General features: G+C 32.4%; 1 protein-coding gene across 6 annotated transcripts in view; it reads left to right on the forward strand.

Annotated features, from left to right (window-relative positions):
- Positions 1 to 22691, forward strand: part of PTPRM (protein tyrosine phosphatase receptor type M) — a 966854-nt gene that overhangs the window by 429124 nt on the left and 515039 nt on the right. For all 6 annotated transcript variants that reach the window (XM_051970436.1, XM_051970437.1, XM_051970431.1 and 3 more), the window contains exon 7: positions 467 to 760. In XM_051970436.1, coding sequence (XP_051826396.1) covers positions 467 to 760 — 294 coding nt within the window. The remainder of the gene's footprint in view (positions 1 to 466; positions 761 to 22691) is intronic.

Raw genomic sequence — 22691 nt, forward strand, 5'->3', positions numbered from 1 at the left:
CTAATATCTGCTACATGCTAAAGTAGTTTTGTTGGGGCAATAGAAATATGAGGAAGCTTCACATTCTTGATATTTTCAAAGGATGATGATTTAACAGGCTTGCAAAAATAAGCATCGATTCCAATTAGGAGAATTTCTTTAAAATTGCGTTTGCCACTTACCTTGTGTGAGAAAGGCAGCTTGGGTTTTGTCTTCTGGACAGGCGTGTGAATAGAATGGATAGATTTGTGAGAATACTAGTTGGAAGTTCAGGTAAAAAACTGACGGATTCAAAATTTGTAAAATCCTCACATTTTAGCAATAATTAAAAACTTTTCAAAGTTAACTTGAATAGGTATTTATAAGTGCATTGTGACATTATCTTATCATATTTAAGAAAATTATTTTAAATCTTAAGCATCTGTTTTTGAAATGAAGATTTTTTTTTTCCTTAATTGAAAAATGTCTTTCTGGTTTGATGTTTCAGAACCACCAGTTCCCATTGCCCCACCACAACTTGCATCTGTGGGAGCAACTTACTTGTGGATACAACTGAATGCCAATTCCATCAATGGAGATGGACCTATTATTGGACGAGAAGTGGAGTACTGTACAGCGAGTGGAAGCTGGAATGACAGGCAGCCAGTCGATTCTCCGAGTTATAAAATTGGACACCTGGATCCTGATACCGAATATGAGATTAGTGTATTGCTCACCAGACCAGGGGAAGGAGGAACTGGATCCCCTGGACCAGCACTGAGAACAAGAACCAAGTGTGCTGGTAAGTTAACCAAAATGACAGTGAGAACTTCCTTTGACTTCCTTCCCTTGTATTGTGCGAACTAGGTAGATTCCTAGGAAGATGATTCATCCTTCCCACCACTGGGTGGAACTGTGGTGTAGGTCTGGAGTTACCTTTTGTGGACAGTGACTATGAATCTCAGTTCTTAGTGAGTTGTGTAAAGTGGTTATCACATAGTACAGGGCAGGTCTCATAGAACATACCTGTCTCCTCAGGTTTGTAGAAATAACTGTCAATTTTGTTTTTATCACAGTATCCTCAGAAAGAGCAGGAGGTCAGATTTCTTTTCTTGTTACATTGATTTAACATTTTACACTTAAAGTTCTTATTTGCCCCTCTCCCCCCCCCCCCACAAAAAGCTCCCTTAGAATTATGAAGTAATGGATAACCTTTAAATGTTCATCATTATTGATAAGTATTTCAGGGAGGGGCCACCTGCCAGTGGCATTGGACCTATTTGTCAAAGAGACATAGGTGATTTGTGGACTGTGTAGAGATTTCATTTCTTCAACTGTAAAGATATAGATGACTCTGCTTCACTAGGTTTTATCCACTCGGAACTCAAAATAGCAGGTGAAAGGGGGGAAGAAGGAGAAAGCATATATATTTGTATTAAAATGAAACAATCAAAAAAATCTACACATAGAAATAAGCATGAGTTATAAGAACATTGTTAAAAAGATAATACTTTGCTGTAAGAAGAAGAAACATAATATAATATTAGGACATTGCAATGTCATTTTGACATTTTCATTAGAAATCTTTGGGGTTTACTTTAGTAAAATAAATGTTTATTTTAAATGTCATTTAAATGTCATTCTTTGGGAGATGAAGCCACATAGGCCCTATTAGTTTCAGAAACAAAGGATAAGTTAGATGCTTTTAAAAAGCATCTTTTTAAAAGGGATTTAAAAATCCCTTTTGACTACTTGAGCATTTTTAATTCACTCTTGTTATAGATACTATATTAAAATAAGAGTAATGAAAATAATTTCAATTGTGTATTTTTCCAAGAGGTAATTTTATCATTAGTGTTAGGAGAGAAAAAAAAGAATAACCTTTTAAAAAAGTATTAAATTTGTGGTTGATTTTTTTTCCTCCTGGATTTGGAGAACAGATTCTCCAAGATCTCATAAGACATAGAATTCACAAAGATCTCTTTAATATTACTAGGATAAATGGTGTGTATCCATGGGGAAATGTACCAATATCTTCTTCTTTTATGGATAGATAACATAAAATTCTGTAACTAGACTGTTTTAGTAGTCATCAGACCTATTTTGTTGTGATATAATCTTCTCTACCTTTGGCCATTTATCATTGGCACTTAGGGCTGGAAGAAGAACCATTATTCAGATATTTGTGACTTGTTCACTTTCAGATGATCCTTAACTGAAATAGAATTTCAGAAATCTTTTCTCTTCTTCAGTACCTTACTCATGCCTCCTAGACTAAATACAGTGATTCCTGAACTTTGGGGAGAAGTACTGGAAACAGATCATTGCTTTTGATTTTATAAATAATTAAACCCACTTCCTGAAAGTTCTGTGTTATATATTTTGGAAAAATCCAAATTGATTCAGATCATAGTATTTAGTTTTATGATTTCTTTGAGGAGTTTTATGATATTCTTAGAGATAATTGTTATATCCTACAAATTATACAAGTTATATCCTACTATTAGCAAATAGTAGCTGACATGGAGCAGTTTAGTAAATGATACAAAAGTTAGGATCTGATCAGAGAATATCAATCTTAGCAGGGACCTTAGGGGCCATTTAATTCTAACTGTAGAAGAACCAGAATGCCACCAGACAGGTACCTGACAAGTAGTAATTTAAGACTGATTAAAGATCTTTAGTAAAGGAGATCCAAGTATCTCTTGAGACAATTCATTCTACTTTTGGATTGCTCCAATCAAAAAGAAGCTTTTTTTGTTTGTTTAAACAGTTACCCATTACTTTAAAATCTAATCTCTTAAACTAAATAGAATGAAATAAAATCTCTTGTGCACATGACAGCTTTTCCACTTTCTTCTCTTTAGGCTAAACATCCCTTGTTGCTTGAAATGATTCTTATGTGACATACATCTTTCAGTTTTCCTGTTACTTTTATTTGCATGCTCTCTAGTATATTAATATCCTTGCAAAATGCAATCCTATGCAACTTTCTAGATTTAGAAGTTATGCCTCCTGGTGTAGTGAAGTAATGTGTTATATCAATAATCTTTTGTCTTCATGGACAGTTCAGTGGTTTTATATACACTATCTTCTTTTTCCTTTGATTTCTCTCCTCTCTGCTCCTGGTTTTGTGTTTCTTATCTTAACTCCTGAGGTAGACAGTATGCAAATATCTGATAAACATTCACAAGGAGTTTCTTAACATTTTTCCACATTGTAATATAACTGGTGATAATGCAACAAACGTTAAGGAGAGAAAACAAACATTCTTTCTAACAGTTCAAAAATTTGCTTTTAATAAGTCTAGGAAAAATTAATAGAGGATGAAAAGTTGATTTTAAATTGATCTTTATTTGTAGATGGTTAGTATGTGTTAAGACAGTATATCTGATGTCGACCATCCTACTAGTACAAATAATAGCACTTCACATTGTAATTTTTAAAAATAATTGTAACATTTATAGAAAAAAGTCTTTGTCTTCTAAAGCATTCATATGTATCATTGAGATTCATGAAGGGATTGAGGATGAAAAAGCAAAAGCATTGTCATTGGTGAAGATGGTGGTCACCAGGAGAAACAGGGAAGTGAAATTAAATGAGATCAATAATTAGGTCAATTTAGAGAGAATAAAACAAAACCAAAACAGATTTTGACAGTCTTATTCAGCTAGTTGTATCTCAAGGAGGTCAGTATAGAAGAGAAATTCTTATATGTACCAAAAATATCATAGTGGCACTTCTTGCAGTGGCAGGGATCTGGAAACAAGATAGATTTCCATTAATTGGATAATAACAAACTTTAGTAATATAATGGAATATTACTGTTCTAGAAGAAACAATGAATATTAAAAGTGCAGAAAGAAAAATAAGATATGTGAAGAGATACAAACTTACCAGGAAAATTATATATATCAGGGAAATAATAGACAATAACTATAAAGAAAATATCCACAAAGAATAATAACAATCAATCTTGAACCCAAAGAAAGGATAAAACAAAATACCCCAACTTTTCCTTCTTAAAATTGAGAATAAGTAAGTCTGTCTCTGGAACAATGTATACAAGAACATTTTGGGTTCATGTGTGGTTAATTTGGCTGCATTGCTTTTTTTTTTCATTGTTTATGAAAAGCATTGGCTCTCTAGAAAGGGAGAAAGATATGCTGGAAAAACAAAATGACACAAAAATAAAAGATATACATTAAAAACTGATGAGAAAACAAATGACTATATCAGTTTATCAATACAAAGGAATCTCTTTACTCAGGTAACAACAGACACAAATTTTATCCATGTATACAGACTTATCAAAATAAATACATGACATATCTCCTCTTCAATTTTAAAAATATGATCTACCAGGAACATTGCATAACCATCATATTTAATCATTTATTAGATTAATTTTCAAAACCATGACTTGAAAAGTTGAGATGATAATGAGGGAAAAACATATTTTCTTTTCATATATACATATTAAGTTTTCAGTTTTAAAATGTGCCTCTCTCTTTTTTTTTTTTTTTAAAGAAAACAGGATCATGAATCTTCACTAATTCTGTCATCATTAAAGGTTACAAAACAGTGTTTTTGTGGTCATATCTTCAAGGTCTATTAGAATCCTGGGATGATATTTGTCTGGGTCTAAAACCTTAAACTCATCTCAAGAAATTACATACTCTTTTATTACTCCCTCTATATCATTGAATTCAGTTCTTAATCATTTCTTTGAACTTTCTCAACTTGAAAATTACTCTCTTTCCAACAATATGTCAATGTGTCCATTTTCCTACAGCCATTTCAGTATTTGTCATTTTTCCTTTTTTATCAATTTCAAAGACCAATGATGAAGAATACTATCACTCTCCAGTCAGAGGTAATGGACTAAGTAAACAGAAACAAATATGCATTTTGATAACATGGGCAATATAGGAATATTACTTTGCTTGATTATACTTGTTTAGTACAAGAGTTTTGTTTTTCTTTTTCTTTTCCTCCCAATGGTGGTGGGAGAAAACGATTGTTAATTTAAAAAATAATTCAAAAGTATTTTTCCTATAGAGAGACTAAAAAAAAAAAAGCACGATAAGATAATAGTTGAGTTTTGTTATTTTTATGTCATTTGTTAGACTTTTTTATTTTTCTTGTTTTAACCATAGATTTTTTAAAGAAATCCTTTGTTGAATTTCAGTTGACTTATTTTTAAGAGCCTAATTCTTCATCCATCAATCAGCTTACTTAACTATATTCTTGTGGATCTGTGCTACTTTTTCATACTTTTCTTTTAATATACTTAATGATTATGTTGCTTAAATCTCTTATTTTAGAATAGAGTTTATTTCTTCTTGGGCTGTTGTATTTTTAGTGTCTTCAGTCATGGAATGATACTTACTTTTTTGGGGTGAAATTCTTGACATTTGGTTTCCTAAATATATTGATTTTAGAATACCCAGACAGAATTCCTTCACAGACTTTTATGAACTGTGAGATGACATGCTTACACTTCTTGCTAAGTTTACAAAATTTACAGACCAGGATTAAATTTAATATTGGAAATTGATTCCTTTACATTCTCAAATGATATCAGTGAGTAAACATTTATTAACCATCTTCTGTGTGTTGGATACTGTGCTAACTAATCACTAGGAAAACAAAGAGTTAAAAGACAGACCTTGTCCTTAAGAAGCTCAAAAACTAATGGGGGAGACTACACGGAAACAAACATTTACAAAGAAGTTCTATGTAGGGAAATCAGGAATTAAGAAGGGATGGAAAAGGTTTCCTGCAGAAACTAAACTAAACCCAACTTTATAAAATGCTGGGACTTGCTGAAAGCCAAGGAAATTAGTAAGGAAAAGGAAGAGGCGGAATATTCCAGGCATGAAAGAGAGAAGACAAAGATTCATTCTAGTATAATTTGTTTCATTTTGCCAATTTGTAGTTGTGAAAAGAAAAACAAACCATTTCCATTATTCATTTAAAATTGTGATTTTTAAAAAAAATCTGTTTCTATTTTTAGGGAATATGCCAAAATTTTTGTTTGAATACCATTAAAAGTTGGCTAATGTATTCCTCTTATAGTTATTCCAATTCCTTTAAATGTAAATTATTTCAACACTTAATAGATGATTTCTGTTAGGAATTTAAAGACTCGGAGAGGAAATATTGTTACTCAGGAGACTGATTCAAGATTTGTTCAGGGAAACTAAGAAAAATGGCTTCTAGTTAGAAGTGTGCTACAACAAGCTCAAAACTGCTTAAAAATGGATAGTTAAAATTTCAGTGTGAAAATTCTCACTTCAGAAAATGTAAAAAGCTATAAGTTAGGGCTTGATTTATTGATTTTGGTATGTTGTCATCTTTAATGAAATTATCGATTTTTGTATTACTTGTTCTTTAATATATTCATTTTTAGCACTAGATTATTTAGTTTCTAATTAATGTTTAGTCTTTGCTAACATAGCATGTTATTAACTAATTTCTATTGTATTTTGCTCTGAAAAGAATGCATTTAATATTTCCTTCCATATTACTTTCTTCTCTTTATTTTTCTCTCTCTTATTTTGCCTTTTTCCTCTTAAAAGTTCTGTTTTCCTTTTAGTCTCCTTTAGTTTGTCTCCGTTCTCATCTGTTTTTCTAATTTGCCTATTCTTCTCTCTTTAAACTGGTTTACTTTAGAGTGTGTTCAAATGTTGCCTGCCATTTTCCCCTCATCTATAAAGCATTTCCTTGTTCATCTTTTCATGTTAGAATATTTTCTTCATTTTCCTTCTCACTTGCCCCAATGCAACCAGGTCTCATCCTTCTCTTTCTTTTCCTCCTACTCTTTCTTTTCCTCCCTCTTCTTCCTCTTCTTCCTTCTAATATCAAGATAGTCAACTCATACCTGTGTCCTCTGTCTATGTAGATTCCTTCTAACTGTCAATAATAATATTACAATTCTTAGAACTTACATGTCTATCTTCTATATAGGTATATATACAGTTTACTCTAGTAAGCTTTTTATGACTTATCTTTCAGGTTTACATTTTTATGCTTCTCTTGAATTTTGTATTTGAAAATCAGAATTTCTATTCATTTCCAATCTTTACATCAGGAATGCTTGAAAGTACTCTATTTCATTAAGTATCCTTTTTAGTTTTACCATGAGGATTATATTTAGTTTTGCTGGATATGTTATTCTTGTTTGTTATCAAGCTCCTTTGCTTTCTAAGATGTCATATTACAAGCCCTCTAATTTAAAGTAAGTGGTGCTAAATCTTATGTGATCTTCACTAAGCTCCACAGTTTGTATGTTTGTTTGTTTTAGATGCTTTCAGTATTTTCTTTTTTATCTGAGAGCTTTGGAATTTGGCTTAATATCCCAGGGAGTTTTCATTTTAGACCTTGGGATGGTAATGAGTAATTTTTTTGATTTCTATGTTATTCTTTGGTTCTGAGATGTTGGATAAAATTGGATAAAATTCCTTTATGATTTCTTAAAATATGATGTCTTGGGTCTTTTTTTTTTTTTTTAAACTACCTGATTTCCAGGTAGTCTAATGATTTTTAAATTATGTCGCCTCACTTTGTTTTCCAGGTCAGTTGTTTATCTAATGAAAGATTTCACATTTTCTTGTAGTGTTACAATTTTTAATTTTGTTTATTTTTTTTTAAGACTTTGAGCTTATGGGTCCTTCTCATTTAGAGTTGAGGGATAAAACTGTTACAGGCTTCAAGCTTTTTTTGTGCTGCTGTTTTCAAAACTAGTTCTGGGAGGTGGGAAGTTTTGGGAGTTTCTGAGGTGATATGATCAAAGGAGGACTGTGATCACTGCTATCCTGGTCTGTTTTCTAGTCCTTACTCATGAATTGCCTCTGATATCTTGCAGTTACAAGAACTAATGTTCCTCTGGGATACTGCTCCCTTGTGACCAAAAGCCTTCCACTCCACTCTGGAATTGTCATCTGAAAGTAGATATGGACAGTGGAGTTGCCAAACAGTGGTTGGTCCTGTGCATAAGAGCTAGCAGAGATACCCCTTATAATAGTTTTCTGACTATTTGTCCAAACCCCCCATCTCTGGGCTGAGAGCTCCCAGAGCTGTTTATTTTATCCTGGTTACCTCCAAGGTCTACTGTTGATTTTGCGAGACTCTATTTTAAGTTATCTTAAGCTAGAAAAATGTCTCTTCTGGACCACTTTTTCTATCACTTTAGAATTCAGTTTGAACAATTATTTTAAAGATATTTGGAGGGTGTTGAGAGAGCTCAGCTAAAAAGCTTTCTCTCCTTTGGTAGCTTGGCTTTAATCCTCTCTGCCATATTAACCATATCTTTTTGAGAAAATGTTAATAAGGTAGATTAAACTTAAAAGTGTGTCTGGAGGACATTTTTTTTCTTTCTTTTCTTTACTTTTTTTTTTTTTTAATGGAGAGACAATTGTTAAACATTTACCAGTATGGTTCTGCTTCCGGTTTAGTCTTACCACTTACCAACTATCTTTAGGACTTTGAGAATGGTATCATCATCATTCTCCTCCTTATCAAGCACTTATTCAATATCTGCAATGTCCTAGAAACTGCTAAATATCTGAGAATACAGAGGGGGAAAGCATGGTCCCTATTGCTAAGAAGTGCATATTCTAACTAGAAAGAATACTTGCAAATAACTATTTACATGCAAATACCTAGTATCACTGTATTCCCCAGAGGGAATTTGAACCCAGAAGCAGTTAACATCTATGAGCCTCAGTTTCTTCTTCTGTAAAGGGAGCCTAAATGATAGAGTGCTGGACCTAGAATAGGAAAGATCTGAATTCAAATGTGGCTTCTGACACTTATTATCTGTGTGACCCTGGGCAAGTCAGCAGTAATTATTTTCCGTCATTCATTCATTTGCATATTTATTATTTTTTTAAACAAAACTTGTCCCATGCAAATCATTCTTTACTGACATTCTTAGCAATGTACTGCAGTCTATTAATACTCATCATGTACATTTCCATTTGTATTATGTATAATATTACTTTCACCTAGGAGATTTAAATCCAAATTTTAAATTCATATGGCACACTGAGGAGATGGAACTTTTATAGCAGTGAATAGTTTGGGATCATTAAAGCAATGTCATTTCTGATTCAGACTAAACATCTACCTCTTGATTCCGGGCCCACTCAAGAGCCTTAACCATTATTCTAGATAAATATTTAAATATATACTTATAAGTGAGTTGAATAAATAAATTGGACCAGCTGCTCATTTACCCATCTGGGGAATATCCATTTTTCAACTTCTTGTTTTCCATTGTGGACGTAACCATTGATCTGTTTCACATGGAAGCATATTTTAATGAGGAGATGTCATATATTCCTAGTGTTGATAGAATGAATACAATGTCATTTGCACATAGAAGTTTTTGGAAAACCTTGCTATTGACGTAGAACATTTCTCCAACTTGGGAGATATGTGAACACATATCCTTAATTTCCTGATAATTCCCTAGTCCATTTATCTATAGTTGGCATAACTTTATAGTATCAAAATTACATTAGCGTTGTGTTAAAGAAAATACAATTCAATTTGGTTGTTTGTAACTAATTTGTAATTAATCTAGTATAACACTTCTTAAACTGTGGGTCAGGGCCCCATATAGGGTCTCTTAGCTTGAATGTGAGAGGTTGTAAAATTATAATTTATCATCAGTAAATGTTTGATTTGTATACCTATTTTATATACCTATATACCCTGGAAAATGCAAACATTTTTCAAGCAGAAAGGTGTCATAAGTGGAAAAAAAGTTCAAGAAGCCCTGGTTTAGTAAAATGATCCCCAAAGTTTTTTGATCATGTGCTCCATAAGTAAGGTTTTTTTTATCATTAGCCCTCATTATAAATTGAAGCACATGTATAACATAAATTTAATATGCTTAAATATGTAGTATATTTACTTATTTATAAATTACACATAAGTATATACATGTATACATACATATATGTACATGTGTGAACTCACATTTAGGTTAAATATATATCTTCCCAAACTAATCATTATGCATATTATAAAAGTTAGACAAATCTCTCAGGTTCATAACCTCATTCTCTATCATATCACATATCTAATTGAATATGTTGTTCCAGCCCCCAAAGATGGTGTTCTCCCAATTGTGGAGTAACAATTCTTAAAACTCGGTCCCTTTAACCTTTTGCACCTGATTAGCTTTTACAAAGAAATATTTACCTCAAACTACACCTCTCCCCCATACACATTTTGAAATGGGGAAAGGCAGTAAGTCCATAACTTATCTTAGTTTCTACATAGCACAGTCCCAAATCCGAGGTCTTTAGCCTCCTCCTTGTGTCTGATTCCCAGGCATTAAGCCTTCTCTGGACTTGGCTGGCCTTCAGTAGCCTGGAATTCTGGTCTCCAGACAAATGAAATGTACCCAAACAAACAAAAAACTCACCCAGCCCATGTTGGGGAGACATAGAGTAAAAGGGGAGAGTGAGGAAAGAGAGCCCTTCCTCTTCACCAGTTCACTTCATATTGCCTATATTAGCCCTTTATTGTTTTTGGATATATTAGGAAAAAAGGAGTGTCCTTGTAGGCAATCACAAATGACTGTTCTCATCTAAGGTATAGGAGAATTCAGGCTGTCTTCTCCCAGAAGCATTATCTTTCTCTGTTACATGTTCTGGTTATGTGCAGCCAAATCTGTCTTTAGACTAGTTTCATCTCTTTGGAAACATATTCATCCAATATTATCTAAGCCATTAAATGGTAGTTTGATGAAAAAATGCAATTGATGGTATGCGTTGGATTTCACAGTGGGCTTTTAAAATGCGATATGATTTTATTTCTAGGTATCTGGCCCTTAGAGTTAAGAGAAAATGCTGACAAACTAATGACAGCAAATATGATGGGAAGGAGTAACATGATGCCCTTCCTCAGATCTGTTTCTTAGAATTAACATAATCAATTTTTTAAGAGAAGAGCCATTATAACTTTTTAATTACTCTAATAATTGTATTTTGTATAGATGCTTCCTTTGGACCTTGATAAAATACTTGGGAGACTTAAAACAATGTCTTCAGGTTTTAATGAATTAATAGTTTTTTTAAGGCTTAAATTTGATGACTTTTGAGACAATTTGAGCCCTTTGTGAACTTTCTCTAAGCAGGTATTCTGTTGACTGAGGATGGAGGCAAGACAAATAAGAAATATAATTATTGATATAACATAGAGAGGCACAGCAATCTTGCAGGTACCATATTCTCCCACTTACATGAAGCTAATAGTGACATATCAGGGAATGAATTGGTTAAAAATATAGGTTTGTAACTTTTAGTATCTATTTATATATAGTATTTATTTATTAATACTGTGGCATAGTTGAGGCTAAATTCAGGAAAAATCCAGCCCAAGACATTTCCTAACCATATGACTCTGAGCCAGTCTTCACTTTGGTTTGCCTCAGTTTTCTCAACTGTAAAACTTTCTGGGGTTACTGGGAAAATCAAATAAGATAATATTTGTAAGGGCTAGTACCATGATAATGTTAAGTATTCAGAATAAGCATTAAGTAAATTTAGCTATTATTATTTTTACTAATAATAGCTAAATTTACATTATTTTTATTACTTGCAAATTTTAGATTTTTACTTATTTTAGCCTTCATTAAAAAAAAGCAGACAGACATCCAAAAGCACAGTTTTTGACAACCACAGCAGTATGGGTTTTAGATGTGTGGTATATTATAATTTCTTTCTTATACCCATTATTTTTTCTTAACATGGAGTGATGCAGCCTGGCATAATGATAATAATTTATACATAGGTTTCCTGCATGTTGATATAACCATTTGGGAACCTAAGTTGAAGCTTAAAGAACCACACTGTTCCAAGTAAATCATCATTAGCCTAGCAGGCCAAGTTTTTAATTGCTGAGCAAAGTATGTCATATTCAAACTTTTATCAACTCAAGTTTGAATCATTTTCAAATTAATTGAATTAATTTAAATTGATTATTCTTTCCAGTTACCTAAATGAGGTGACTTGGAGTAACCCACTTTAATATTCTGTATTATTCAGGTAAGAAGATGAACTTAATAAATTTTCTTTCAACACTAAGACTCTTTGAGTTTTTGAATATCAAATCACATTAAATGTGTGGGTGGTATGTATCTCTGTCAGTGTGATGCTTTGGTCTCTAAATGCCCAATGGGGAACATTCAGTGGACCTGAATGCTCAGATTCTTCCCCAGTGGAATGCTTTGATATTTGCCATTTAAAAAGAAAATATCAGAATTTCTCCTTTTTTCCATGACGAATAGTGGATAGTTATGCAACAAACAATCAAAAGCTGCAGTTTGTTAGCCCTTTATAATTGGACATACACTATTGAACTAAAAACACTCTAGGGAAGTAGGATCATCACTAAGTGTGCCTGTTATTCAGAACTAATAAAGACAAAAGAGCTAATTGAATGAAACATAATTTACTTTTAATTTAAGTTTATTTCCAAGAGAAAAAATGAACAGTTTCCTAATTCTCAAAAAGATCTGCCAAAGGGCAACATATTTTTAATGAATTTGGAGCACATCAAAATAATAAAATTCTTTTGCAAATATAATTGCTTAAAGGGCAAAAACTTTATTACTCCTATTAAAACCTCAGATGTAAATACTGAGCATTACATTATGTCGTGTCCCACTATGCATCTGTCAAAAGAAACAAAGGATGATAGGTAAAGAATAGGCCTTGGCTCTAGGAAAACCTAGTTCAAACATCTAGTAGCTGTGTGACCCTAGTCAAGTCACTTAAAGTCTTGATTTTTCTAGGTGATTTTCTGAGAATTTTAAGTTGCAGGAAATGTGCTTTCCTTATTAATAGAGAGTTTTCCTCCCTGTGAGTTCTCTATGTCACTGAAATCATATGCCCCGCTTCTATTTTTTACACATTCAAATAGGCCATTCCCACCTTTTACTGCTTCTGAATTTGTCTCTCTCTACTAATTCAAAGTAGCCCAATTAACATCCATGTAGCAGTAAGTAGCAGATTATATCCAAAGATGTAATTTATACCAGCAGCAATCTTTTAGTGATTTCCATCAGTATCTGATCCCAAAGGCACTAGACAAAAACAGTATGTGCTTTCTACTTCTTGACTAATGATAGTTTGGCAATTCTATAAGAGCTGTTTTTAAGTTCTTTTTCAAACGTACATACTAATGATCTGGTAATTGTTTTTTATGGATTTTAAAAAATAAAGTACAATTTCCTGTGATAGCTATCTATTAAGCCCTGTGGCAGGGAAGGGAGAATAATTTAACAGTATTTTTTTTCCTGATGTATTTTATTTGAAGAGATATTTACCTATAATACTTATTGCTTTGAATAAATAGTAGAGTTAAAGTCTCAGTTTCCACCTTGACAAAAATTTCTTGGGTTACCTTCCTTTCAGTCTAGTTATAGAGCTATCATCCTAGGTCAGGACCTTAACACCTCTTTCTAATTCTTCTAATTAGCCTCTCCTTCACTCATGTCCATTCTCTCCTACTCAAAGTCAGTCTGATTGTTATTCCACAATTCAGTAAGTAGCTCTCCAATGCCTAAACTAGGGGTAGCTAGGTGGTATAGTGAATAGAGTGCAGAACCTGGAACCAGGAAAACTCATCTTCCTGAATTCAAATCTAGCCTTAGATATTTACTAGCTGGATGCCCCTAGGCAAGTCCCTTAACCCTATTTACCTCAATTCCACATCTGTAAAATGAACTGAAGAAGGTGAAGAAGAAAATGGCAAACCACTCTTGTACCTTTGTCAAAAAAAATTAGGTCATGAAGAATTCAACATGACTGAAATGACTAACAACAACATTGCCTAAAAGCAGTGGTTCTCAAAGTACAGACTGCACACCCCAGAAGTATTTTCAGGAGATCTAAGAGGTCAAAGCTGTTTTCATAATATTAGCAAAAAGTTATTTAGCAGTTAGAACACTTCTTCCTTTTCTAAAAAAAACTTAAATATGAAGACAGACTTTTTTAATATACTTCTGCTAACAGAAAAACCATAGCATTGAGAATGTTATCTTCTATTAAGCCAAACATTAAAGAGATATTCAAAAATAAGTAAAACATATTCTCACAATAATTTTTTGGAAAACAATTTTTCAAAAATTACTTTATGTTAAATTGTAATGAGTTTTAAGTTAGCTAATAAATATTTTACATTTTTATCAGTTTTACTTTCTAATGCCATAAATATTAATAGATATAAACCATGTAAACAAAAGTTATTTGAATTCCTCAATAATTTTTTAATGTAAAGGAGTCCGGAGATCAAAAACTTTGAACCACTGACCTGAAGGATAAAATATAAACTCCTCTGTTTGGTTTTTAAAACTCTTTATAACATGGCCTTAACCTGCTATTATTATTTATATTTATTTTCAAATTGGCCATCTTGCTTCTCTCTGCACATTTTCTGTTATCTCAACAACTTTGCAGTGTTTATCCTTAATGTACTTCATGAAAGTACTTCATCCTCATGTCATTTCTTAGTGTAAGGATCAATAAGGACTTATTGATTACTGAGTGGCCTGAAGATAATAACTTTTTTTAAGTGGGAACACTTGTTGATTAAATCCATGAATCAAAATTAATTGCAATGAGAATTTTGCTTTGACTGGGCTTGTGGCTTGGGTATGTTCTGAATAGTCTATGGGAAAGTAAGAGTGAGTTAAGATTAAGGAAAAGATTTTGGAGTCTGATAATGGGAAAGAAAGGAACTGGTGATGAAGAAATCCAAAAGCAATAATTAGATGGAGAAGGTGAAAGATATCTTAAGGCTGAAACAAAGAAGATCCATGGACCTTACAAACCTTTTAGAGCAGAAGATTTGGCTGATACCACCAGTTGACTTTTCCTTAAGGACTGAGTGAAATTCCAAGAAAAGATCAGCTCTTTCCCCAGTTTTCCCCAGTGTCTGTCAGTAACATCATAACATACTTTGCTGCTGATTTCCCCAAATGTTTGCATAACCTGAATTTTGCTAATACCAAAGATTCCAGGAGTTAAGTAGAGATTTATATATATTTATACTTACACACATACACATATATGTGTGTGTGTGTGTATACTCATATATTAACATTGATATATTGATATTAGGAATTTTCATAACTGGGCATTCAAAGCAATTGTGATTATACTCCTATTTATTTAATATAAACTCCCTAAGACATCATCAGAGGGAACAAAATGAATCTGAGATGCCATTCATTATATTGTTCCATACTTAAAATGAGCTAATTATCTTGTTGTTTCGTTGTTTTTCAGTTGTGTTCAGCAATTTGTGACTCCATTTGGGGCTTTCTTGGCAAAGATACTGAAGTAGTTTTCCATTTTCTTCTCCAGCTTATTTTACAGATGAGGAAACAGGGTTAAGTGACTTGCCCAGGTTGCAGCAGAAGACCTTGGTGTCTTTGATGCTTGATCAAATTCTAAGTACAACACAGAGACAGCTTCAGCTGCCTTCGTGGCCTTTAGAACAATTTGTTCTTATCTATCTATTCTGCTAGGTAGTCTTCACGTGCTTCATAGCACCCTAACTCATCCACATATTTGAGGTCTGTCAGCTACCCTAACTTGGTTAGGGTTCAACAAGCCCTCACACCAGAGGTGCTAATCCTCTCTAAACCTCCATATATCCCAGTACTTTCGAAGAAATGCTGACCAAAGAGTTTCTTAAACATAATTGTAGCATTTAGGATCTTTATTAAATAAGTGAAATTCTGAGGTGCTCTCCTATGAATAAAGAGCATACATATCAGTCCATTATCTTTGTAACATCACTTAGGTTTTTAAAAGGTTTCTCAGTTTATTTCATAGTTCTTGAATGTATTCTGGTTAGAATTCTGTGTAAGTTAAGTGCTGTGTTTACTGTAAGATATAACTAGAAACATAATCACATTTTTGTTACCCTAGTTTCAAGTTAATATTTAATTATTATTAAACATCATAATAATTATTATTTCTAAATGTCTAAATATATATGTAAGGGTGTACCTATGAATTTATATACGATGCCCAATATCTAATTCTATGTATATATGATTTAATTCATACAAAGAACTGCCATAAAATTAGTTGAAAATCATTATTTTGTGATTATGGTCAGCAATTAACATCACAGGTCTATTTTGTTGAATCAGAAGTTTATATCCTATTTTGTTCACCTACCTTCATTTTTACAGATGAGAAAACTAATGGTTGCCCAATGAAAAGTGTTTTAAGTCATTACTCAGTGAAAAGTGTGTTGAGTCACACCCTCTGTTTCCAAAGAGAATAGCTTTCCCATTGCATTGGACTCTCTGGTTGGTTAAGTGAAAAGACCATCTTGAAAATATGAATTATAACATGATGCCACAGCTAAGAATTGTAGGCAAATTTTAAAAAGCACTAAAGGATATCCTTAGGAATAGTAAAAAGATCAGGCCTGAGAATACAAAAATTATCCTTTATCCTACATTTGGCACAGATGAATAGATAGATAGATAAATAGATAGATAGATGGATCTGAATTATTAAGATGCTGATTTTTCCAGGTTCTTTACTTGTAATATATATTATATTATAATATTATACTATTATACTATATCATATGATTCTTTTGTCCTCCTGTGCACTGTCTGCCATATTATTACTGAAAAACTGATGTTTCTTATGATCGTTACCCAAGTAAAAATCTACTGTCATTCACCATAGGATAAATCACTGTTAACAGCTTAAACTGTTACCCACTCCTAGAAATATCTGCATTTCAGCAGATTTCCTCACAGTAGTCTAAAGGGATAAAGTTCTGAAATGTAAACTTTTAAAATACCTTCTTTATGCTTTATTTTTATTAATGTTTTCTGTTTTTTAGGTCACAGTTATGTATTATTATTCCCACACTCCCATTGAATAATATTTTGTAATATAGGGAAAAACAACATTCAAAGAAAACCTTTGCCCTTTTGTGAAGAGAAGGGAATAGGTTTCACATCTGCTCTTCAAAAGCCGAGATTAGTTATGACAATTAATTAGAGTTTGGTTGCTTTCAGTGTTTGTTTTGTTTGTACTAATCTCCGTGTATCATGCATGTTCCCTTGGCTATGGTTTCTTTATTCTTTACCACTTTATATAATCTTCCCATTGATGAATGAAGGAAATAATATTTACCAAATACTTATTTTGTGATAGGTACTATGTTATGTATTACAAATAAAGCTACAGAAGTGGGATAGCTCTTATTTTCAAGGAAGTTAAATGCTAATAGGGCAAAAAAACAAGAATTGGAGAACAAGATGGGAGTTGTTCAAAGTACACAATAGGATAGATAACAAAATTCCCAATGAGGTCCAATTTTCTGATGACAAGCTGGATGGCTAGTACCACATGATCTGAAACCATTTCAGTGTAATGGATTAAATGAGAATTTTAAAAATTGATTTGATTTCTTTGTTTGTTTATTTTTTTAGTTATCAAGCTATCAGAATAGTGTAGCAGAGTAAATACTCCCAAGGGAAGAATAGGACATGGTCTCTGTAATCCTAGTCTTTAGAGTTTCTGTTTGAAGAAGAAAGTGTATAAAGAGATGCTTGAGTTTCTCTGAATTCCTGATATATATAGCTCCATTATATTCCAATTTATTCAGACAATACAATTTGGTGAGACATTCCCCCACCACTACATTTCCAGATTTTTTTAGGAATTAGATTTTTGATTTAATTGGTATCTCTCTTCCCATACTGACTGGTACCATCTGAAACTTATTTTCTTAGATATCTTCTTAGAACACTGTCACATGCCCATGAATCAAATAGTTATATATCATATAGCTAGTATGACAAAGGTGAGACTTTAATCCACAGCTTGTACTAATGTCCGTGTATCATGCATCCGTGTATCAATCCATCAAGAATGGATTTCTTTTCATTATATCATCGTAATTCTCCATTTTTTGCTACTATAGACAATACTGCTATGAGTATTTTCAGTATATGGGATGACGAAGTTTTCTTTCTAGGTTTGACTTCCTTGCGTATGTGTCCAGTAATAAACTAGTTCAAAAGATACAAATGGTTTAGTGATTTTTTAAAATATAATTCAAAATTGTTTTCTAGAATAGTTGAACCAATTCATAGTTCCATTAATTTATATTAATTTGGCTATCTTTCTACAATTCCTGCCATGTAAGTATTTATTTATTTGGTCATCTTTTCCAGTCTGATAGATGAAGAGAAACAACAGTAGTTTTAATTCATATTTCTGTATTACTAGCGAGCGTATTTGTACATGATTATTGATAGAATGTAATTCCTTTATAAACTATTGGTAGCCTTTGACTAGTTGGTCTTATATTCAGAATGCTCCAAAAGCTTAAAGCTGCCCTGGGACATTTGGGACATCTTTTGTAACAATTATATGCATACACATATAAACAAATATTTATACACATAATATGTGTGTAAACACATGTATATACCATATATGTATTTATAATATATATATATATGTGTGTGTATATATATACATATATATATATGTATATATATACACACACACATACACCCATCTTATTTATTAGCTTTTTATCAGGCATAATTTCTATAAATGTTTTCCCATTCATTAGTTTCTCTTATTGTAGTTGATTTGAATGTTCTCAAGGAAAAGCTTTAAGTTTTATATAATAAAAATTGTATCCTTAATCTTTTGTGATTTGTCTATCTCTTATATTTTTAAGTATATTGAGATTAGCATTTCAGACTGTGACTAGGAAAGATAATTTTGAGATTTAGGGCCTTTGCATAGCTCTTACAAATTGTGTCCACTAGGTGACAGTAGATGGAGTATATGGCTTAGAGAAGCTTCAGATACTATCAATAGGTCACTGATAGTAGATCACTTAACCTTTCTTACCTTCAGTTTTCTCTTCTTTAAAAGAGGAATAATAATACTGCATTTCTCATAAGATGTTTGTGAGGATCAAATAAGGCAAGTGGAAATATTTTGCAAACTGTAAAGCATTATATAAGTATTAACTCTCATTTTTATTATTTCTTTTGGTTATTCCACAAAAGTAAATCTTATAGTCTTAACAACTAAGATTAAGTGCAGAGAAATAAGAAATATGAAAGGAAAAATATGCACATTTTTAACAACAGGTTATAAAAATGCTGTCACTTTCATAGCCTTCAAAAGCTATATTTCTTTTGTTGGTGTTAAATTTTTTGAAAATTATTTTAAATAATATAAAAAACTGGTAATTATATTACTTATTAAAATAAACTGAAAGTGAGTAGAAAGCTTTAAAAATGAATAATGCATATAAAATGAAATTAAAACTACAAATACAAAAATTTTCATAGCAAAATATGGTTACACCTGTTATTAAAACAAGAAGTATAATAGAATTCCTTCATTCTAGAGCTGCTGATCTGCCATCCATGAGATTGCCCGTGTAGAATGAGTAATATAATCTTTCAAGCAAAAACATTCATAATATTCAAATAGTCATATATTTTCCTTTTATATATGAGGCTGTGTCTTCAGCCACATTCTTACAGACAACTTCTACACCTTTGTACATCCAGTGTTATTGTAAAAGAAATAAATACCTGAATACAATCTCTTAATATTATGCATGTTTATTTTGATAATTTTTTCACTGGGTTAGATCCATATTAATTTAGGGCATTATATATAATTTATTATAGTATAATTTCTGAAAAGTTTCTATTCATGATTAATAAATAGTGATATTCTATATAATAAATTGTTTTCTTTTCACTACTTAGGACAGTTAGCTCTGTATAATATGCTATAAAAATGCATTTAGAACAACTTCACCTCAATTGTATGCAATTACTGTAATTACTTTTGAGCAGTTTCAGACAATTGTTTTATACACACACATTTGTTATTATATTTTGAAAACAATTGAATTGTTAGTGGGTTACTAGGGCCTGGGAAGTTTGAGAGAAGGTTTTTTTTTTTTTCCTTTGCATACTCAACCCATCATAATGTCTATCCAATAATGCCTTTCATTACAGTCATATGATGCTCAGTTTAAGAGAATGACCTGGTGTAAAAACTGCCCATTAAATGACAAAAGGTACCCTGCCTGACTTGCTTGTAATTATGGCTGGCCTGAGGAATGACAAATGGCAAAAGCTGTACTATAATTAAATTTCCATTATAAAAGTTTTATTTTTCTATCTGACAGATGTAAAGCTAGCCTTTGAAGAGCATTCTTCCTTTATGAGGGAGAGAATCAAAGGCCTGTAATTTATAAATCAAGACTAAGGAAAGTTTTATTTCTTTCAGATGAATCTTGGTATCCACAAAGGAGCAGAATATTTTTTCATTATTGTTTATTTAAAATAGCCAATTCTAATTAGTGATTAGGACCCATAAACAATGTCACTTATCAAATGATAGATCTCAAAAAGGAAAGCCAGTGGATTGGGTGGTTTTAACGAAACTATTTCCCTCTCATTTACCTTATTATGTTTCACCATCAAGTACTGAAAAGTAAATATTACGTAATAAAGGCCTAATGTATCTATGGCCCCCATCCTTTTTCATTATAGATTCATCTGACTTGAGCCCTTTCATTTACCAGATCATTTACCTACAGTACCTGAAACCCCAAAGCTATGAAATTAGCTCACATTATATAATATTTAAGACATGAGTGTTGGTAATTATGTTTAGGGAGCTACTATCAACACCAACCTCCAGTATCCTTTGTAATTTCTCATAGAAATTTTTTGTCCAAAAAATAAAATTATAAAATTTTCTGTATTATGAGTAATAGCTTCTGATTTCTATTACCATACTTTCCAAATCATATTGTGAAATTCTATGCTGTTTCTCATAAATCTTTTCTTCTCTTAGCTTTCTTTTCTTTTAACTATCTCCTTATTTTGAGGCATCGTGACTAAAACTCACTTTGTTTCCATGATTTTGTCCATGGAATGGAGTGTGAAATGTGGAAATCACTTAGAAATAAAGGCAGTTGCCCAAAGTATGGAACTTATGTAATCTCATAAAAGAATCATTCCCTGATTCTTCCCTTTTCCCTCCACTCTTCAGCATCCTCACAGGGGTCCTCAAACTACAGCCCGCGGGCCAGATGCAGCAGCTGAGGACATTTATCCCCCTCACCCAGGGCTATGAAGTTTCTTTATTTAAAGGCCCACAAAACAAAGGTTTTGTTTTTACTATAGTCCAGTCCTCCAACAGTCTGAGGGACAGTGAACTGGCCCCCTATTTAAAAAGTTTGAGAACCCCTGCGGATTATTTCATTTATAATTCCAAGAAGATTTTCTAATAAACTTATTTCTAGTGAAGCTTTGTTCTACAATTATCCTGCCCATGGATTTACTCTACTGTAAAAGAAGGAAGCTTGACATAGTGAATAGAGCGCTTAACCTGGCTTCAGAAATATTATTGTTGTTCAGTCATTCACTTGTGTCCAAGTCTTTATGACCCCATTTGGGATTTTCTTGGTAAAAATACTGGAGTTGTTTTCTTATTTTACAAATGAGGAAAATGAACCAAGGAAGATAATGTGATTTATCTAGCTAGTAAGTGTCTGAGGCCATAAGAAGATGACACTTCCTGACTCCTGATTTGCCAATCTATTCACCATTCCACTTTGCTTCCCTGCCTTCAGGAATACCTGGATTCAAATGCTGCCTCTGACAGTTTTTAGCTATGTAACCCTGGGTAACTGTCTTAATATCACTGAGCTTTAGTTTCCTAATTTGCAAAATGGTAGTAACTATCTGGAGCGTTAATATCCCAGGGCTTTTGTGAGGCACAAAAGAGATTATGAATGTTAAATGCTTCATAAGCTTTAAAAGGTTACTTGAGTGTCAGTTTTTTTTTTTAATTGTAGTATGTTTATTTATTTTTAATATACATTGCTTTTTAAATCATGTTGGGAGAGAAAAATCAGAGCAAAAGGGAAAAACCATGGGAAAGATTAAAAAAAAACAACAACAACAAAAAGAAATGAATATAGCTTGTGTTGATTTACAGTCATTCTCCTTAGATCTTTTTCTGGATACAGATTGTATTTCTCTCTAGAGTCTATAGGGATTGCTTTGGATCACTGAGCCACTGAGAAAAAGGAAGCAATTCATAGTAGATCACACAATCTTGCTGTTCTTGATTCTGCTTGTTTCATTCAGCATCAGTTCATGTAAATCTTTCTAGGCCTCTCTATAATCATTTTCCATTACCTTCATGCACCACAACTTGTTCAGCCATTCCCCAGGCTTCCAGAGATGATCAATGGAGTTTTTCAATGAGTATTTCCCCTCTTTGTTTCTAGAATATTGGAGCAGTTTCCCTTGATAATCTCTTGTAGAATGCTATCCAGGTTCTTTTTTTGTTCATGGCTTTGAGATAGGCCAATAATTTTTAAATTGCCTCTTCTGGATCTATCTTCCAAGTTGGCTGTTTTGCCAGTGAGGTACTTCAAGTTTTCTTCCATTTTTCATTCTTTTTAGTTTGTTTGAGTGATTATTGCTGTCTCACAAAGTCATTAGCTTCCATTCGTCCTATTTTAGTTCTATTTGCCCTTAAGTTATCTTTTATATCTCTTTTTCCATTTATTTTATTCTACTGTTTAAGGAGTTGTTTTCTTCAGACAATCTTTTCCTTCCTTTTCCAAACTGTTGACTCTCTCATGTACACCTCTCATTT

Source organism: Antechinus flavipes, chromosome 1 (genome assembly GCF_016432865.1).
Source record: "Antechinus flavipes isolate AdamAnt ecotype Samford, QLD, Australia chromosome 1, AdamAnt_v2, whole genome shotgun sequence".
NCBI lineage: Eukaryota > Metazoa > Chordata > Mammalia > Dasyuromorphia > Dasyuridae > Antechinus > Antechinus flavipes.